This window comes from Pararge aegeria, chromosome 13 (genome assembly GCF_905163445.1).
Source record: "Pararge aegeria chromosome 13, ilParAegt1.1, whole genome shotgun sequence".
Lineage (NCBI taxonomy): Eukaryota > Metazoa > Arthropoda > Insecta > Lepidoptera > Nymphalidae > Pararge > Pararge aegeria.
In genome coordinates, this window is record NC_053192.1 from 18,117,190 (window position 1) to 18,137,305 (window position 20,116).

The 20,116-nt window shown below is 35.3% G+C and overlaps 1 protein-coding gene across 3 annotated transcripts in view; it reads left to right on the plus strand.

Annotated features, from left to right (window-relative positions):
* The first annotated feature begins 2,047 nt into the window (after nucleotides 1-2,047).
* Nucleotides 2,048-20,116, plus strand: part of LOC120628921 (putative inorganic phosphate cotransporter) — a 29,084-nt gene continuing 11,015 nt past the window's right edge. The window contains exons 1-2 of one of the 3 annotated variants that reach the window (XM_039897594.1): nucleotides 2,048-2,200; nucleotides 18,834-18,964. In XM_039897594.1, the coding sequence (XP_039753528.1) occupies nucleotides 2,164-2,200; nucleotides 18,834-18,964 (168 nt within the window). In that variant the 5' untranslated portion in view covers nucleotides 2,048-2,163. Of the gene's footprint in view, nucleotides 2,201-8,214; nucleotides 8,230-15,812; nucleotides 16,011-18,833; nucleotides 18,965-20,116 lie in introns of those variants that run through there. The other 2 variants (XM_039897595.1, XM_039897593.1) reach the window with 2 other exon arrangements.

Genomic DNA, 20,116 nt, shown 5'->3' on the forward strand with positions numbered 1-20,116 from the left:
TATTGAGACAATTAGTAAAAGTCGGTACGTACTTACAAACAAAATAACACTAAACACTGTGACTGAACAGTTCAATTCAATCGAATTCGATTTGCTTTATGGCTAACCAAACTGTTTTTGTAGGCAATTTTACAGTTTGTGTTACTGTTCTTGGTTTTAACATATATTTATGGTATGGTTGTAGGTCTTTTGGCCCTGGTAGCATAATATGTAAGGCAACGAATAAAATGGGCCATGTGCAAAATGGGCACGGCCTTTAGAAGAAGAAGAGCTTTTTGTGACAGAGCTCGTCCGAGGGAAAGCTGCCGCCATGCTTAATTCTGCCTCCAAGCAGCATTGTTGCAATGATGGGCAAATGACATAGAGTAATCAAAATGGTGCTTGTACATATTGCATAGTGTTGATTCATTCAATGAAGGTCGTTTTGCCTGGTGCTCTACTACGTGTAATTCTCAAAAAATGTACGCATCAAAATTGCCATCTATGTGCCTAATTGAATAAATATATTTTTGATTTTGAGTCCGACTTTACACCTTACGTTTTTAGCATTTATAAAGGTGACTTTCAGTAAGATGTACACCTTATTTACACGAAGTTTATGTGAAAACTCTTACCAAAGTCGCTTTTCTGATATTATTATGGAAAAATTTGATTTTTTTGTTCATATTGATATCCGAATGCTCTCCCCTAAATATATAATATATTAATGTCCAATAAAAGTTATTGATTATTATCGATCGGACATTTGAGACAGCCAGGGCCGACGGACCAATGAAGGCTTAGAAATAAACAGTCAAACAACCTCTCCTTAGTTCCACACGTGTAGTTGGTAAAGATGTGACAATTTTTGTAATGCTCCGGTTTGTATTTAAATATGATCATGCATAATGTTTGGCGTAAGAGGTGGTATTCTTGTGTTTATTAGTGTATTTGTATGAGCGTTTGGTGTTTGCTTGTACAACTTCCTTACTTTATTTGGTTTTTTGTTCAGTAATAATTACTACAGTAAGCTAAATTACAAACATTCCGGAAAACTTTAGAACAGTTCGTTGATGGGAACACCCCGTACTGGGTTGATTTTTAGATATATTTTACAGCTTTAGCCACAAGTAATGCATGCAATAAAGCTTTCTATTTTTTGTACTTCTTCAAAGTAAAAGTCAAAGTCAAATATATCTTTATTAAAATAGGCACATAGATGGCACTTTTGATGCGTTGATTACATACAAAATCTGTACATAGTAGTGAGTAGTGATGGCCAAAACAACATTCTTAAAATTAAAACTAAAGCTACAAGAGTTCAAAACGCGCCCTGGAACAAGCCCACAATAAACTTATCCGGTTGTTCTTATTGTCATCACCATCTTACATTGCATATTTGAGTTTAGTGTTCCATGCATGTCCTAGGGAGTTTTGCTCAGTATATAGGCAAGGGTTTGGCTAATAACTATCAGATTATATGTGCTTTGTCCATCAATTATTATTACAATAAAAAAGTCTCTTAAGTAAATTCTGGCTGATTAAAATACCTCTTATTTCTGGAATTTAAAAAATTCACAGTTTTGTTTTCCCTGTATTTGAATGTAGTTTTCCAACAGCTAGTCACTAACCTGAACTTAAAGGAAACAACAAAATGAACAAGGCATCACTCATAAACAAATATCATATTGTATTCATAATATGTAAAAAAAATATTTTTCAAAGTATTTATCAGAAGCTAGTAACTTTAAGGGTTTTGATTTATACGAATACAGTAATATTCCGAGACGTAATCTTTAAGCAAATTTTAAAGGTAATTATGATAATTGGGAATTTAAAAATATCAATTCGAGGTCAAAGTCGATTTAGACTGCTTTGGTAGTTCTGCTAGGGTAGTTCTCTTACATTGTTAAGGATATTTCTTTTTGTGTTCCAGTTAGTCAAACAATTATCCTAAATCGATATTAGTAAACAATAAAATAGGAAGGAAATCCGCGGCATGGTCGGATGTCGACGCGATGTATAAGTAATGCGGCGAACGGCGCGGACGCACTGTTCTGGGCTTCCTGCACTCCAAGGCACTGCCCTTGTCGCGCCACGAGCGCACCCGACGCGAGTGAACTGTATTCGTAATAAAAAATAAAAAAATATTTTTTGGAAGTTTTGAGTTATCCCACTTTCACAATGAGTGCTGTAGACGAGACATCTGCGCCGAAACCCGGTGAGTTTAAATGGAATGCTGTCGGGAGCTGCTGAATGAGTTTAAAGAACTAAGACTATTATCTAAAATAATCTATGTAGTTCTACACAGCGAAAAAAAATCAACGTATTTCAAAGTGGAAATACTTTTAAAAAAAAAAATTCAAGAAGTTATCAGTAACAAAAAATTTAAGTACGTTTTTTTAGTTGTTTTAATATGTAAATCTTATTTACATAAATTAATATGTAAATCTTGGGATAAAATAAAAAATAACATATAATATGCAGACATTTACAGAGTATTTTAAAGTAGTTTATATTTTTTTCATTACAAGTTAATACTGATATTTCCTCTAAGAGTAGGGTAAAAACACATACGTAAAATTAAATTTATGGTGGACTCTACAACGATCAATCACGATCTTAAGTTTATTTTAATCAATAGTGGGGTCAATCATTTTGTACAAAACCCTACAACACCCGACAATTAATAATCAATATAATCCAAAATCTTCAGATATACCACAACGTAAGAATACAGAAATGTATTCAGTGACCGCAACTGCGTTTGCGTGCAGTTTCTTAAGACCATAATCTTCCATACTATTTTGTATTCAATCATTATGGATTGTGTAAGAAGATCAATAAAAATGTAACAATCTATCAATTTACTCTGTACTGCTATAAATTTCAAGTCGATTGAATGCTTAGTTTGAGCGTGAAGGAAAGATAAACAATCCCCTTTCAAATTTAAAATATTTGTTTAATATAAAAAAATGAGTTTATATATACCTGAGATTTACTCGGCTCTTCTTAGAGCAGGGCGCGTTTGGAACCCTCGTAGCTTTAGGTTTAAGTTGGCGAATGAAGTTATCACCATCCCCTTACCATTATGAAAACATATATGTATGAACGCTTTATAAGTGTCTGTGATAAGCCTACATGAATAAAGAAATTTTTGAATTTTTTTTGAGAACCTACTGTCACATTTTAAGCTGTGGATGATTATCAGTCAGTCAGGACTTTGAATGTTTTATATATAGATTGATTGCCTGGAACACGGTCACTATGTAGCGGTAAGGCAGTCAAATTTTATACGCCGTTTTATTATTGCTTTTCAGTTTTATAAATTTTTCCTGCTGTACAATAATTCATTATTATTCGATAGTACATCGTGTCCTATATTTTTATTGTACAAATGGTTTTGTTTGCGAAAAACAGTACCAGTTAATATCTGATGCTCTTGTCTCAAGTGTTTACTGTTTACACACTGAGATATTGATCCCATCGCATTCGTAATAACATACGAGTATCACTGATATCATCAATCAGAGTACTCTTGGTCCCGTATTAATAAAATAACATGGAGGAACGAACTGGTTCTAAAGTTCGGCCTTAAAAATATATCTATCGCATACTTATAATAAAACTGTAACTAGAAGATTTCTGTAAATCCCTACTAATATTATAAATGTCAATGTAAATTTGTTTGTTACGCTTTCACGCAAAAACTACTTAAGTGATCCTCATAAAACTTTGTACACATATTCTTGGAAGTGCCCGAAGTAATATAGAATACTTTTTATCCCGACATGAGTGTTGGACGATTTTACACCATAACTCCGACAAATTATAACCGATTTAAATAATTATTTTTGTACCATAGAGGTTATAATTTGTGTTTAATTTTGCTCAAACTGTGGTTGGAGATAGAACTTCTCAGCGGACAGCAGCAAACTCCTCATTTAAGGCTTAGCGATACTGAATACTTTAATTTTTTTTAGATCATCAACTAAATTTATTGCTACATCAAAAAACAAAATCAAACGCAGACGAAGTCGCGGGCAAAAGCTAGTTAATTATATTTTGAAAATTTTGACCGGGGGATGCTTTATAATCGATACTGAGTCCAAAACAGATTTTTATTTAATTTTTGTCTCTCTTTCTGTCTGCCTGTCCGGGCATCACGTGAAAACTACTGAACGGATTGAAATAAAATTTGGTATAGTGGTAGATGATATTTCGGGTCAACACGTAGAATACTTTTTATTCCGATAAACAATAAGATTCCTCCGGGAAATGGGATGACAAATTTAATCAATTTTACTTCCTATCTCCGTTAAATTCGAACTGATTTTAATAATAATTTTTTTATTTGAAAGTGTACACTATCGATCATGTATTGTGTTATTTTAATAAGAATCTGATAAATATTGTGGGAGATAAAGGACATAACGCTTCACTAATAACAGTAAGTCGCAAGGCATATATAGATTTAGGTTTAAAGACATTTATTCCCATAAAAAGACCTAAGTCACTTACATAGGAAACTTAGTTTTCTATAATAAATTAATACACTTCGCCATTAGACTAAACTAAATTCAATTTTACTATTATCTACTTATTCAATGTATGCGTCTTTAAATGTATTGGTATTACTTAATATATAAGAAGCTAATTTAGTTTTGAATACATTGAATGAGTTTACATTTTTTATAAGTATAGGTATTTTATTATAAAATTTGGCGCCTTCAAAGGTAAGGACAACGATCGACTGCATCCGTACCATCCTACTAATATTATAAATGCGAAAGTTTGTGAGGATGGATGTATGTATGTATGTATCATCTAAAATAATGACAACTTATTAACTCAGTATACCACGTAACATAATAGTGGGTACATAGCTATTATGATATTAGCATCACATATATTCTAACTTCTCGATTGACTCATAATATGAATGAATGAATGATTTATTTATTTCTCCACATTACTTATAAGTATGAGTACAATATGATGTTGCTTACGGGCTATTTTGTTACACATTTATAATGTGGGGACTGATGCTTGAACTAGGTAGAACCTGTATCTCAAGCCATAAGCGGACGAAGTCGCGAGGGACCGCTAGTTGGCTGATAATAGACTTGTGGTATTTATCGTCCTACCGACAAAGCCGTGCCACTTAGATTTAGCGTTCTGGTACGATGTCGTGTAGAAACCTATTAGGGGTATGACTGCCATACTTCCTAACATCTGCATCAGAATCATCGCCATGAGGTGGTGTTGAAGTCAAGGGCTAACTTGCCCAAGATGGTGATTACGAGCAAACCCTCACGTTTAGAGAGGCCTTTAGTCAAGCAGTGGATTGATGTATTTTAGTTCCTTGGGCACTCGTATTACAGTGTCAAAATAACGCCAATTAATTGTAGACAAAAACAGTGACAGCAGCCTGCCAAGTTGCAATAATAGAAGTAATAGGTTGTTAGCAATTAAGGTAAAGAAAAACGTAAAAATGCTTTTTTAGTAGTAGTTTGTAGACCTTTTTGTGTCAGGGCTCGTTATGCTTGTTTCTGCCGCGTAGCAGCACTGTGTTCTGGTCTGGAGCATGAATTTACCGGTGTTATAAGGAGCAGATAATTTTAACTACTTAAACCTTTTTTTTATCGTGGAGAAATCCTTACGAATACCCCCGCGTCACCGGGAGGCGAGGAGATTAGGTGAGATACCTGATTTAAACCCCTCCTCACCGCCTGACGACGGAGCCACGGGAACGCTTAAGTATACATTTACGAATCCTTAGAAGAACCTGTTGCATTAAATTATCTACTAATAAATGTTGATTGTGCTGTTGTATTTGTATCTCTGTAAATTTTCTCTGTGGTGTACAATAAAAGTGTATTCATTCGATCATTCATTGTGTGACCACAATAAAGTCATGAAAGCATCCATGGCAAGTGTTTGTAACAGTCGGTGACGTACTCCACAGGTGTTCCAATATTTGTATGGCACATTATTGATGCCGTTTTAGTTTATCTTTGGCCGCAACAGTTGTACATACCAACCACCGATACCAGTTTGACATTATAATTACTCATTAAATCAATAAAGCGGCAAAACCAAAGCGACTGAAAATGATGTTAAAAGAACGTAGCACCAACCCTCCCTCAAAGACTAACATGGATTAAGAATCATGCCACGCCGTAATTTTGTTTTTTTCGCCATATCTCACATTTTCTCGCCTTATATCATAAGAATATGTCGAGAAAATGGTAGATCTTACTTTCTCGCCTTATCTCATAGAAATAGGAAAGGAAAATACTAGTCTTAAAAAAGGGAGAGTCATAAAATAGAAAAAATTTAGTAGACACAACCAGCCACCCCCTACTAATATTATAAGCGCGAAAGTTGGAATCTATACATGTTATCAATATATAGCTATGTCTGGATGTTTGGTAGTCTTTCACGCAAGCAATACTGAACAGAAGTTTATAAAGCTTTGATTTAGCTTAATAAGAATAACAAATTGGCTTCAAGTAAATGGAAAAAAAAACTTACATTTTTCCACCATTACAGTTAGTCCAACAAAATGAATGTCGGGATTATTTTTCTTAAACAGTTCTAAAGAAAACTCCCTGACAATTGATCTACCTTTTACGTAGTGACATCCAAAAGTAAAACATTTAAACGGGATACTATATTAATAATGCACATTTAAATAAGATAAACTTTCTTTTTTAAAATAAGTAGTTTCGACAAATCATTTGAAAGTTATCGACTATGATGTTTGGCTAAACATTCCGCTAACTTTAAAATACAGGGACGGTAACATATTGTAACAACCGCTCGTCGGGAAACAGGGCAGGCTTCGAGGCAAAAAAATAACACGAAAATAAGAAATTTAAGTCGACAAGTGAGTTTATAAATTCAGCACCATGCAACCAAATGATGCCAAATAGGTCTTCACTTATCCTCACAATATGCTTATATATATCAGCTTCAGAGGAAAATTACACAAAACCGCCCTCCGAGCTTCAAAAATTTATTCATTACAGTTTATCACAGTACAATAAGTTGTGAACTTCAATGGTGTCCTAATTTCTAAATTCTTTTTTACATTTAATACTATTGTTTCTCATTACGGTACGAGGTTATTACCAAGAAACTTTTAGACTGTTCAATTTGTCTGTGACCTTTACCTATTAATCAAGTTATACGAAATGGTATATATTACAAAAGAAGAAATTCTATTCTCTGATTATTATTTTTTTTGAGAGGTTTTGTGTGAAATGAAGATCTTTGAACACCTAAAAATAGCTAACAATATTCCTAAAGACTAAGATTATTTGAGACGAATAAAAATTTGAATAAAAATATCACCTGTTTTAACGATGAAGCATAACATTTATTTATTAATTTATTCCCATCTTACATTTTTGTCATTACAGGAAAAAGTTATCCTAATACGACAATGCAGCATGTTATGTAAATTTTAATAATATATATAACTATAGTGTATATGATAAAATCCAAATCGCTATATTTGTGAGTTCACTCAGAGTGCAATAAAATAAATCCGTCATCTCGGCTATCACATTGAGGGTACGGAGTGCGCGCGTCAGTGGCGCCTCCTTCAGTAGCTTGGTGAGAAAACATCGTGAGAGAACCTGCATGCCTGAAAGTTCTCTATGATGTTCTTTCTATATGGTGTCAACCAATCCGGACTGGCCCAGCGCGGTGGCCCTTCGCATGTGTGTGAGAGCCGTGCCCTGCAGTAGGCAAGTAATGGGCGATTAGAAATCGCTACAAAAGACCTATTCCAGCAGTGGACGTCCATTGGTTACAAACGTGAAGATCATCATCATATCAACCCATTAACGACCCACTATAGAGCACGAGTCTCTCCCCACAATGCCACCACGCCGGCCAGTGTGGGTTGGTGAACTTGATTGCGTTGATAAAAATAGTAAAATATATAAAACCTAGAAAGAAAACAATAAACGCATTGAAATTGACTATATTATTGATCTACAATAAAAGCCGCGCCCCGCGGTTTTACCCGCTTAAGTTTCGATATTGGGAAAAACTACAACTTTGTACCTTTCGAGTGTCATCGCAATCAACTCATTTATTAAGAATGAAAACCAATGATCCAACTTTTGTTTCTAACGGAGATCTTATGAAATTTTAGAACACAAAAGTTTCTGTTGTCTTAACTATGATAAATAGTTATATTATATTTCTTTCCAGATTTTTTGGAGATTATAAATGGTCGGTATGTGTGTAAATCTAGTGTTCAGATATCTTGATAGATATAGTGTATCAGTTTTCTGAGCCAAATAATGATATTTCCTTAAGGATCTCTATTTTTATTAAATAAATTATAGCCTATGTAACTTAAATTGATTTGTTTCGTAAAATAAATGGTAAAATTCGGTTTATAGTTTCGTTTCCTTTTCAGTACAAACAATAAGAATTGTAAATAGCATAGATTGATTTACTAAGCATTCTTGTTGGAGAAATTGCGACACAGCGGCCAGTTCTAGTTCATTACTACATTACTGCAAGTTGTAGTACCTAGTCGAGCGGCAGACGGCGGCATTGACGGCTCCACTATCGCAAACCGCGGTCAAGGTCGCTCTTTATGCTACGATTGTTTGTAGGTGTGTCTTTCGCTAATGCTGAACGAAAAAAGTATTCACGTAGTAACTGGTGTGCATTATAGCTCGGGTTATCTCAACAAAATGAAACTTACTTCCTACTTATAATATAAAAATGTTTGAAAATGTTCGATATTTCACGACATCTCAATGGCACATGAAAGTAAACATCGAAAATATATGCATACAATATAAGATTACGACAGGAATCACATATGGCATAACTCTCGAATAAACTGTTCCAATTACAGCCTCAAAAACAAATACAAATGAAGGTGAAGTCGCGTGCAATAGCGATGGAATCTCTGACTGTATTATCAATGGCATAATGAAAAGATCAAGCATTAAAAAATGGATCCTTCATAAAATGATTATTTGTTAAAAAAATATTTGGAATCGCGACAACTCAAATACGTATAGTATACTAGCTATTGCCCGCAACTTCGTCTGCGTTTGATTTTGTTTTTAAAGTATTCCGTATCGCTAAGCCTTAAATGAGTATAGTAGTATATATATATAACATATGTTGGATATCCCGGGGAAGTGTACGGTTCCGGCAGCATTCACAGCTTGTCTATAAAATATATGCGATGCGTTTTTAAATAACTTATAACTTATTTAACATGTGACTGTCAATTAATTATAGACAAATAATTTGCCATAAAATAAAATTGCGACTATCTCTTAAGTTGGAGCAGACTGCTCACGGTGTGCCAATTTAATTTAAAATCGGTTAAGTAGTTTAGGAGTCCATCGCGGCCAAACATCGTGACAGGAGATTTATATATATTAAGATAATATATTCCATCATATAGCGTGGCGAAGAGTCGCCACGGCCTGTATCGCCACGCCAAGAATCACGTTCACCCTCGCCTATAGATGTGTCATATAAAAAGCGAAAGTTTGTATGGATAGATGTTTGTTACTCTTTTACGCCAAACCAACTGGACCAAAGACTGAATTTCGGAATGGATATAGATTACACTCTGGATTAACACATATGTTGGATATCCCGGGGAAGTGTACGGTTCCGGCAGCATTCACAGCTTGTCTACAAAATATATGCGATGCGTTTTTAAACTATTTGATTAAACAAGCTATGCTTTCTGTGGATCAGCGTGAGGGTGTTGATACTAGGATTAATTAACAGGCTATCTGGCGGAAAAGAGTTTTTCAAATTAGGCTGGTAGTCGGATGTCAGATGCCGAATTTAGCTAGCTGTTTAAATTTGCCATAAATTATGCAGTTAAATCCATATTTTTATTCTGAAGTCTGAGTTTATTTTAAGTCTGTGGGCAGATACAATTACTTTATGTATAATAGTGGTTTGAGCGTTTTTTGAATAGCCCTGATGGGAACAAATCATCTTCATACAAAATTTGCGATGAGTATGTTTCTGGCGCTGCCAAATCATGCGTTATGTATGAATACCACTCAAACAAATTCATTTCTTCTTTCTTTGTTTTTGACTGCTGATTGGCGCAGTTGGTCTTCAATGAGTCCAAGGCCGTAGGTTCGATTCCCACAACTGGAAAGTGCTTCTGTGATGAACATGAATGTTTTTCAGTGTCGGGGTGTTTATCTGTATATTATAAGTATTTATGTATATTATTCATAAAAAAAATATTCTCAGTCATCTTAGTACCCCTAACACAAGCTACATTTACTTTGTGGCTAGATAGAGTGCATAGCATATTTAATAATTAGTAGGAATATTTGTTGTTGTTTCTATGGGGCTTTACTAGTTTTGATGTTATTTTGAATACAATATATGAGTACTAAAGGCCATGGTGATGCACAAATTAAAGCTGGTAACCTATTACCGCCACCGACAGACATTATGACTGATAATGACCGTGACTCCGCCAAGGACGCCGTTCAACATGTCCATCTGACAAACAATGGCAGTGCTTTAGTGAAAGCGCGGTTTAGTTATCATACAGATTGTAAAGGCTGGAAGCTACAAATCTTAAAAGACGTGGCAGGGCAAAAGATTTTAGAAATACTGACTGACATTTTTAGTTCGACGAGAAAATACAATTAAACGAATGTTCGTACAAAATACGCGTGAAACCATAAACTTAATAATTATAATTTCTTTTGACTACCTCCGCGATACGCTGTGGTTTTAAGTTGGAGGTCCCGGGTTCAACTTCCAGCGAAGCATTTATCAACATCAACATCATATCAACCCATTACCGGCCCACGACTCTGCTCCTACAATGAATAGGTGTTAGGGCCACTACGCTGGCCCCGTACAGATTGGCGGACTCCGCACACCTTTGACAACATAACGGTGAACTCTCAGGCATGCAGGTTTGCTCAAGATGTTTTCCTTCACCGTTGAAGCAAGTGATATTTTAATTGCTTAAAACGCACATAACTTAGAAAAGTTAGAGGTGCGTTAAGAGCTGGAGCCCCCGAAAAAGAAGTCGAAACCCTACCGACGGGGCTATCACCGCTTCAATCTTGGGAATTTAAAATTTCTGTTATTTCGATTATTATCACTTAATTGTGCTTATAGTCGTTGAAGTCCATTAAACCGGCATTGGAGCAGTATGGTGGGTCTATACTCTATAACCGTCTCTCCTATGAGAGACGACGTCTGCCGCTGGGGCCGAAGTTGGTACCACGAATTGAAGGCCGAAGCTCTAACCACTAGGCTATCACCGCTTTAAGGAGAAATGGATAGTTTGTTGTTGAACTGTACGCTGTGATGTTCAGGCCTCTAGCGCTCTTGCCCCTTTATTATTGAGGCTAGGGTCAAACCCCAAGGCCCCGAGCCCACTTGACTTAATAACATAATAATGTCATTATCATGAGAAATGGATAGTTTGTTGTTGAACTGTACGCTGGCTGAGCTGCGGTAAAAGACAATTTTCTATGTGCAGATTGTCGTGGGATTATTATGATTGTTAGAAAATAATTTTAACGATGGTAAATAATATAAAAGTAATTTAAGGATGACATCTTACAAACATCTAACAGGTAATTATTTGTTGTGTAATAAAATAGCGAGATCCAGATACTAAACTGATTTATAAGTAACTTCTACTAACATAACCACATGGTGTAATGATTACAAATCTACAAGCATATTTCAAACAAAACAACTATTTTTATAACAAAATTTTGCAATCGCTTGTACTTTCATTCTTATCTACAAAAGTTCTTAGCCCAATAATTGAAGGCAAATTTGAGCTTTAATACAATATATTAAAATCCATTTTAATCAGATGTATTCAGCCTAGATACTCTAAAACGACCACTCAAATGCTACCGAGAAAATTTTGCACCAAGAAAGTTTCAGACTGAACAGGGTGAGGTTGTTAAAATAAATATGAATGTAGCAATATATAAATTTTATTTAATAGAAAGGAAAGGAAATCTTTCTTTTTTTTTACCTCCCTCGCGCAGTGGTGAGCGGCCGCCTCTCTTATAAGTGGGAGGTCCTGGGTTCAGTCCGCAGAGGGGGCAATTTGTGAACCAAATTTTTCTCTAGTCTGGTCTAGTACATGGCTTCGACCCTAGCTAGATACCATCCTACCAACACCTTTGATAGTGGCATTCCACGGCAATCAGTTATACGCGAGAATTTTTTCGATACTCAATTTTTTTTATTGAAGAGCGGTGAGCGAATCTCTTGTTTGAATGCTCGAAATGTTAATGAGCGGCGATATTCACTCAACATTTAAAGTAACCTGTCCGTTGGCTGGCTTACTATAATTAAAAAAAACAATATTAAGCCTTCTCTAAATCACATCAACTTCATTAACATGTCGCTATCGTTAGTGAGTCAACCAAATGTCCATACACTCAACTGATAAGATGTGAAACGGGAGCTAGTCCTATCTATGGAGTGGTGCGATGATGTTCAGGCCTCTAGCGCTCTTGCCCCTTTATTATTGAGGCTAGGGTCAAACCCCAAGGCCCCGAGCCCACTTGACTTAATACATAATAATGTCATTATCATATTAACAATAGTTATATATTAGCAACAAATTGCCAATCAAAATATGTATTCTTTTAATTTTGTTAGAGGTTACGAGAGCAATTTGAGATTTAATTTGTGTCAAATCACTTTTAACCTAGTTCTACATAAGAGTGCTTGAAGTGCAATCCACTCTATAATTAAAAAATGCTGTATTGATAAAAGTGTTATAAAGGTCAGAAGTTTGTTTAATCATAAGAACTTAATATTCTTACAACTATTTTTGAGTTACGAGTAGAAATCCCAATTATAGACATCAATTAGCGAATTTTTAGCGTAAAAATGGGTTTTCAACTATATGTTGTACTAATTAAAAAAGATTTGAATCTATTTATAGGCCAAGTAATTTTTTATTATTTAAAAAAAAATCATTTTCTACTGGAAGTAGATAACTGGTAGTTATAATTAATTAATAAGTAATCAAAATAAGGAAGTTTCAAAACAATGGCGTATTGCTATTAGTTTATTAATTAGAAATCTTATTAATTATTATAGTTAGATCTAGGGTTCCCCGTGACTTCATTCATCATCACATCATATCAACCCATCAACGGCCCACTACTGGGCATGAGTCTCCTCCCATAATGAAAAGGGGTTAAGGCCGTTGTCCACCACGCTGGCCCAGTGTTGATTGGTGGACACCACACACACCTTTGAGAACATTATGTAGAACTCTCAGGTAGGCATGGAGGTTTTCCTCACAATGTTTTCCTTCACCGTTGAAGCAAGTGATATTTTAATTACTTAAAACACACACAACTCAGAAATGTTAGAGGTGAGTGCTGGGATTTGAACTCGGCCCCCAAAGTAAAGTCAAGCTCCTACCCACTGGGATGACACCGCTTCAATCTCTCTCATAACAATTTAAATAGACTCAATCTCTCATTTCTCGTAATTACAAACTTTAATTAAATATACTTGGACAAATCGGTCACGAAAACTGTTTTTTTTTATATTTTTATTGAATGTAGAGTTACGATACGTTTCATTGTTTGTAATAGAGGGACATTTTAGGGACAAAAATTTGCAACTTAGTAATTTTTGTATTTTAGTGAAGGTAGAGTCCGATCACCAACATGATGGTGTATACAACAAGTGCTCTAGCGCCAGTATCACAATACAATTCAAGTGTTGTTATTTATAATAGCACTTCACCTATTTAAGAAGTACTTGCGGCGCTACCTTCGCCGTACACACACTTCTGAAATATAGATTATATTGAATTTTATCCTGAGTGTTAAATATCGATTATATTATATTGAATGGTATCCCTCAAGTTCGTTTATTGAAGTTGAGAAAAGTTTCTATTCAGTGTAACTTTGACAGTAAAGACAAACTATATTTTTGGTTTTAATTTACAATGCACATGAACATTTTATTTCAAAAAGTACTGAACGTACCCATTGCCTTATTTTCAATCATCTATTGTTAATACGACAGGGGTCAAATGTCACTAAAATATCGGCCATCGGACATATGTAACACATGTAGAAAAGATTTAATCACTAAACAAGCCATTGGTCTGCTACGGGGTCGGGGGCACCGCCCTGAATGAGAAGAGTTTAAGCCAACATCCACCAGGGTGGCCCAGTCTGAATTAATAGACTACACAGGTATTTGTGAATATTATAGTGAGCTCTCATGGGTGAGGTTTCTAACGATGTTTTCTTCACCGTTAAAAAAAATTACAATGGCTTAATTCAAAGTGGTGTTTGTTGGCTTTTCATTTAATCACTCAATTGTAGAAGATTATAACTAATAAATAAAACGGGCTCATAAAAAGGCTCAAAGTCACTGGAGATGGCGAGAGCTCTGCTAGAAGGATCTCTACGTGATCAAAAATGAGGAGATCCGAAAAAGAACTCGAGTTATCGACATAGCTCAAGAGTCGCGAAGCTGAATTGTCATTTCGCGGGGCATATATACTATATTTATAATACAGAAAAGAGCTGTGCGATCGATATATAAACATAAATCACGCGAATCCCTTAGTGCCAAATATAAAGAAATAGGTATACCAACTTACAGTAGCCTCGCAATATATTTATAATAATATTATCTTCATTAAACAAAACATAAGTAATTTAAAACAAAAAGTCGATATAAATAATCGACATACTAGAAACGGACATAAATTAGTTATAGCGGCATATCGTCTGAGAAAAATACAGACATCCTTTTTGGGAATATGCTTTCATAATATGAAACCGAAGGTTATATTAGATCTACCTTAACCTAAGTTTAAACAATATATTAAAACACATTTAACCAATCGTGGTTACTACACGATTTATGAATTCCTTAAAGTCAAGGCTGGAAGCAGGCCACTCCGCTCTCATCTCTCACAAAACAGAAAAATTCTAAAGATTTTTAAACTATAAAATGATGTTGGAAAGAGCAATCTGCTAAGTGTCTTGCCGGCTCTTCATAGTGGAATCTGCCTTTCCAAGCCGGTGGTAGAGTCACTACTAACAGACTGACTTGACGTTTCAAAAGTGCTTAAGAACTAGGCCTACTATATGAATTTTGAATTTGAATTTGACATAGCTCAGAGAACCCTTAGACGTAGGGTTCCCAGGTTCCATGGCAACCTCTCGGCGTCATACGCAACGTTGTTCAGCCCCTAACGAGGTGGACAAACGACATCAAGCGAGTCGCTGGAAAGAAACGACCCAGGATCGTGGATTTTGGAACTACCTTCCTACAAAAGATCTATTATTGTCCAGCAGTGGGAGTCAATCAGTTGATGTGGTGATGACGTTGATGAAGATAAGGAATAGAAGTGACGAGATCTGTTTTCGAGAGTAAACACAAACAATCATGGTTTGTTCACTGAACCGACATCTTTTGATTCATACTTCATTAAATTAGAACTAATCGATAATCATTTCCGATGTGAAACGTGTCTACTGATACAAGAGAGTGGGCATTCTCGAGAGAGCGGCCATACTATGTCAGTATTATCAAATATGTGGGTACTTAATCTATTTCTTATCACGTTTTACAATTATTATTGTATCGCGTAAACATCAAAAGTATTACCTTTATATTTACTGTATCTAAATTATGTTTAAATGATGACAGTGCATGATATAAGTATATGCGTAATATTTTGTTTCTGTTGATATTTTTCTTGTTTAGTAATACTTGACGGACCAAGCAAATGGTTCAGCTGATGCTATCAAAGTGCAGGCTATCACAGTGTAATTAAATTCTTATTGTCCATTCTTTTTACTAAAAGTAACAGTATCTTCCTATGCGGCGTTGTAATCATACTGTTTTAATAGTTGCTTAGTATCATTTAAAAATGGTGTACCTTATCAATAGAGTGCAAAAGGACAGAAGAATAGAAAAGAACAAGCTCGTTAATACAGCTGCCGTAAAAGAATGTCACTATGATAGTAAGTTAAACACATAGGTTCAACGTACAAAGGTGTTTTTATGAAGCGTTTTTTTCGCACTTTTCGAACTACATAATATTTAAAAAAAAGCCAATGTAAATATCTAATAACGTTTTTTTTCAAGATGTTCTTGAGTTAATCAGCTCTGGATTGATTTCCGTCTCATCATCAAACTGACCAGGTGTCTCTGTTGTATGAAAGAATGACTTAATATTTTTATGTATCTTGGTGGTCTTATTTATTTATTAGCTTTTCCAGGGAAACAAAAAGAAAAAAAATAACAAAGTTTCCACAGCTTAGCAATTTAGCTTCCACAAAAACTTGTTTAGTGATAGTTCTCAAGATCAACGCATGCGAAATAATGAAAGCCAAAAACACAAATAACACCTTCGTATACCGTTCGCTATGGTATAATAATTATTACATTATACTTAGCACAGACTTTTAATTTTGAACTTTTTCGTTTGTATATTTTTATTTCAAAAGTAATTTTTTGTTAAATTATTTTCTTTTAGACTTTTAAAATTAGTTTATTTTATCGAATAATGTAAGTGTACCACAGAGTTTGCAACTAGTTACGTAAATTAATTTACTTTGCTCACTCGCCACTGTTATAATTGTATTCGAAAGAATCCGTGAGAAACCCCGATGATACAAGAAGAAACAGTTTTTTCATATTTCGTAATCATTTCTTTGTATCTATTAACAGTGTAATGGTACTTAAAGAAATTACATTGAGACAAATTACAATGTCAGCAATTATTTTTGATTAGAGACACTGTTTTTGCTGCAATTTTACCGCTACGTCAGATTGATTCTGCTGACAATGTCACCATCAGCCCTGTGTGTAGGCGCTGTGGTCTCATAAGCAGAAGGCCCTTGGTTCGATTCGCGGTGACGTGATTCGGATATTTATAATTAAAGGACCGCAAAATCGCTTTGCGGAACTAGCCACGTCTGAAGCCAACCACACCAGACCAACCACACAGACTAAGTTTAAACAATTATTAATTCCACGACGGGGTGTTAAAAACTCAAAATTCATTTATTTTTAGTAGGCTTACTCTATAAACACTTTAAGCGTTAAGTGAACTGTTTGTTTGTAGTGATACTACCACCGGTTCGGAAGGCAGATTCTACCGAGAAGAAGCCGTCAAGAAACTCAGCCGTTGGTCTTTTCTAACATCAACAATTTATATTTTAACATAAATTTTTCTATCTTGCGAGAAATGAAAGGAGCCGAATACTTACAAACAACCTCGAAACAACCTTTTTTTGAACCCTTGACCTTCGATTTAAATGCCACGCTATCACCACTGCGCTAGAGAGATCCACAAATGTAATTTTAGTAGTCGTTTACTATTCACGTCCGCGGGCATTATGGTGGCATGTGATTGAATGAGCACATAAATCCGCATGTGATCGGAACACCGCTAATGGCTCATCAGCCGACGTGACCCGGGCGGCTACTGCCTCATCGCGCTCAGCTTAGACGCACTGACGCACGCGGCCAACGCACAATGGCTGTGTCTCTTGAATTTATTTACAGGTTTGTTTAACGCGACTTTTGGAGATTTGAGAATCAATTCTGATGTAGTTGTCACACCTCTTCAGTAAGCGTAACGTCCATTTTTAAAATGTACCTACACGATTTTAGAGCTTGTTCATTTTGTATAAAAAGAATTGGTGTCACTAGACGCACGGCAGATGCAAAACATTTATGTTAGTTTAAAGTCTACCAATCCGCACTTCTCATTGTTGGAGGTGACCCGTGCCTTGTAGTGAGCCGGTACTGGGTTGATATGATGCCAGTTTAAAGTAAATAAAAAATAGTATTTAAATTAAAAAATGTTGAGTGGAATAATTTTAAATAATAGAGTTTTTTTGACAAAAATCTGTTAATATGTTCATCTAATAACTTAAAATTAATAATCATAGCATATACATTTGTATATTGAAGAATAAGTCAATAGGTACTCATAGTTTTTTTGTCGTATATGCATGCGCACATACAAAAGATTCGAGAACGGTATTATGATGGCACGACAGAGCGTTATGTCATTTGCTGTGACGGCACACATTTACTAATTACTTTAATGGTTTATTCATGCCCATCAACCATGTTCTACATCAAACGTTATTTGAAAAATTCGTGAACTCTAAAACATGTCCTGTGTGATGAATAATTGACTATACATTACCGTACGTGACTTGACCCCAGGGTTAAATAGACAGACAGAAATATGTACTATTGACATGACTGAAATCCTTTCTATTTGATTTTACTAGGATATTGCACAGAAATGGGAATTTCGAGGGATATTAGACGGATGTATCGGATATTGGATTGGACACGTCAAAGACATTTGAACACGCTGCTGCGGAGTTTGATAGAACTGGACCCAAATGGAACTGGCCACCAGTAACACGGCGAGACCAAACAGATACGAGTTATCTGGTTACTCAGGCCCATTTCAATTTCAATTTGCAAATTCTCACGCGCCTCTTCGTTTACATCGCGCAAGAATAGCATTTATTTTGAGACACATTTTGCGATTGCTAATGTGTTACCATAACTAACTTTGTAAGAGGCACGTTTATCAATTTGATATTGTAATACTGGGGAAAATCAGCGCTAGGCATTGTCGTCAATGCAGTGCATAAAGCTGAGTTTGCGACCATTTGCTCCATTGCGGGATTTATTTGTAAATGTATATATTTGTTTTGTATAGTACATACTTTTCTGTGTCTAGCGATGATTTCATCAATATATATCTATATTATTATTATCATATTTATAACAAAATGCGCACCTTGTTCCAGACAAACTAGTGGGCATTCGACACATGATTATTTTCCTCCTATTCCTGGCCACCGTGGTGTCCTACGCGACACGAGTAAGCATCAGTGTCACCATCCTCGCCATGACCAAGGAAAACGATTATGGGTATGAGGTGAGCATCGGTGTACAAGACATCATGGTCTAGGTTTTTGCTAGGAGCCTGTGTTTTCACCATTAGTTTTATCGAATTTTGTGTGAGTGGTCCAGTTATGAAAGCATAAATGAATCTATTGACTAGCTTAGCTTAGGTCCTCTACTCTCGTAAGCGAGAGAGAGGTAACCTGCGCATCTTCCTCAAAGAGTAAAGTGTCACTTGTTTTATGATATTTTGGCTTAATTTGCTGTACTCTGCGAAAAGCAGGAGATTATTTATTAAGGTTATATAATTGTTAAGATTATTAATTGTAAAGTCAACATCTCTGAGGTTGTTCCGGTTTCGGAGCGAAAAGTGCAAGGGTACATTGGGATTGAAGAAGTCATAAATTACACCATACATATTCTCCTGCTGTTCGCGGAGTATAACAAATTAAACTTAATTTTCATAATATATTATGGATTTGCGCAAAGTAACGCCTGCTTCTATCCAATGTCACTTGTTTTGAGAAAAAAAGTTATTTACGAAAAGGCTAAAAAGGATGATGTTTTGAATAAAAATAATAGGAAAGCATTGTTGATGATGAAACTACCAAGGGAATTCTTTTTAAAAGAGTAATCGATTGTTTAAAATTGTTCTCGGCTTTGTAGGTTAGTTCTGCGTTGCTTAAAATCTGCTAAATTTTCTGAACTTAGTTTAAACTAGTCCACGGTTATAACTGAAAATTTCGGAAATGAACATTTTTTTCCTACTAAACCAAAATGTTTGTAATTAATTAGGAATGCGGTTAAAATATGCCAATTTAGTACCAAACCAGCTGATTCCATCAAATCACGCCTGTTTTGTGTGGGCCCTAATCCACCAACAATCTGCCAAATAAACCAAATCCCGACGTTTTGAAGAACGACAAAGTGTAAATCTGTTGATTCTCCCAATATTCGTTATTTGCGCCGCGCGGTGTATTACTCCCTCGGGCTTGAAGGATTAAACATTATTCACAGCTGTAGCTTAATTTATTTACGTGAAAACTAATTAAATTCCCTAAATGTACAAACCTTTTTGAAGTGGTTTTAGCAAAACGAGCCCGTTTGTCGAATTTAAAATTATAACAATTCGAGGAAAAGTAATTTCCATGAAAAACTACGTTGGTAACGAACATCCATTCCAATT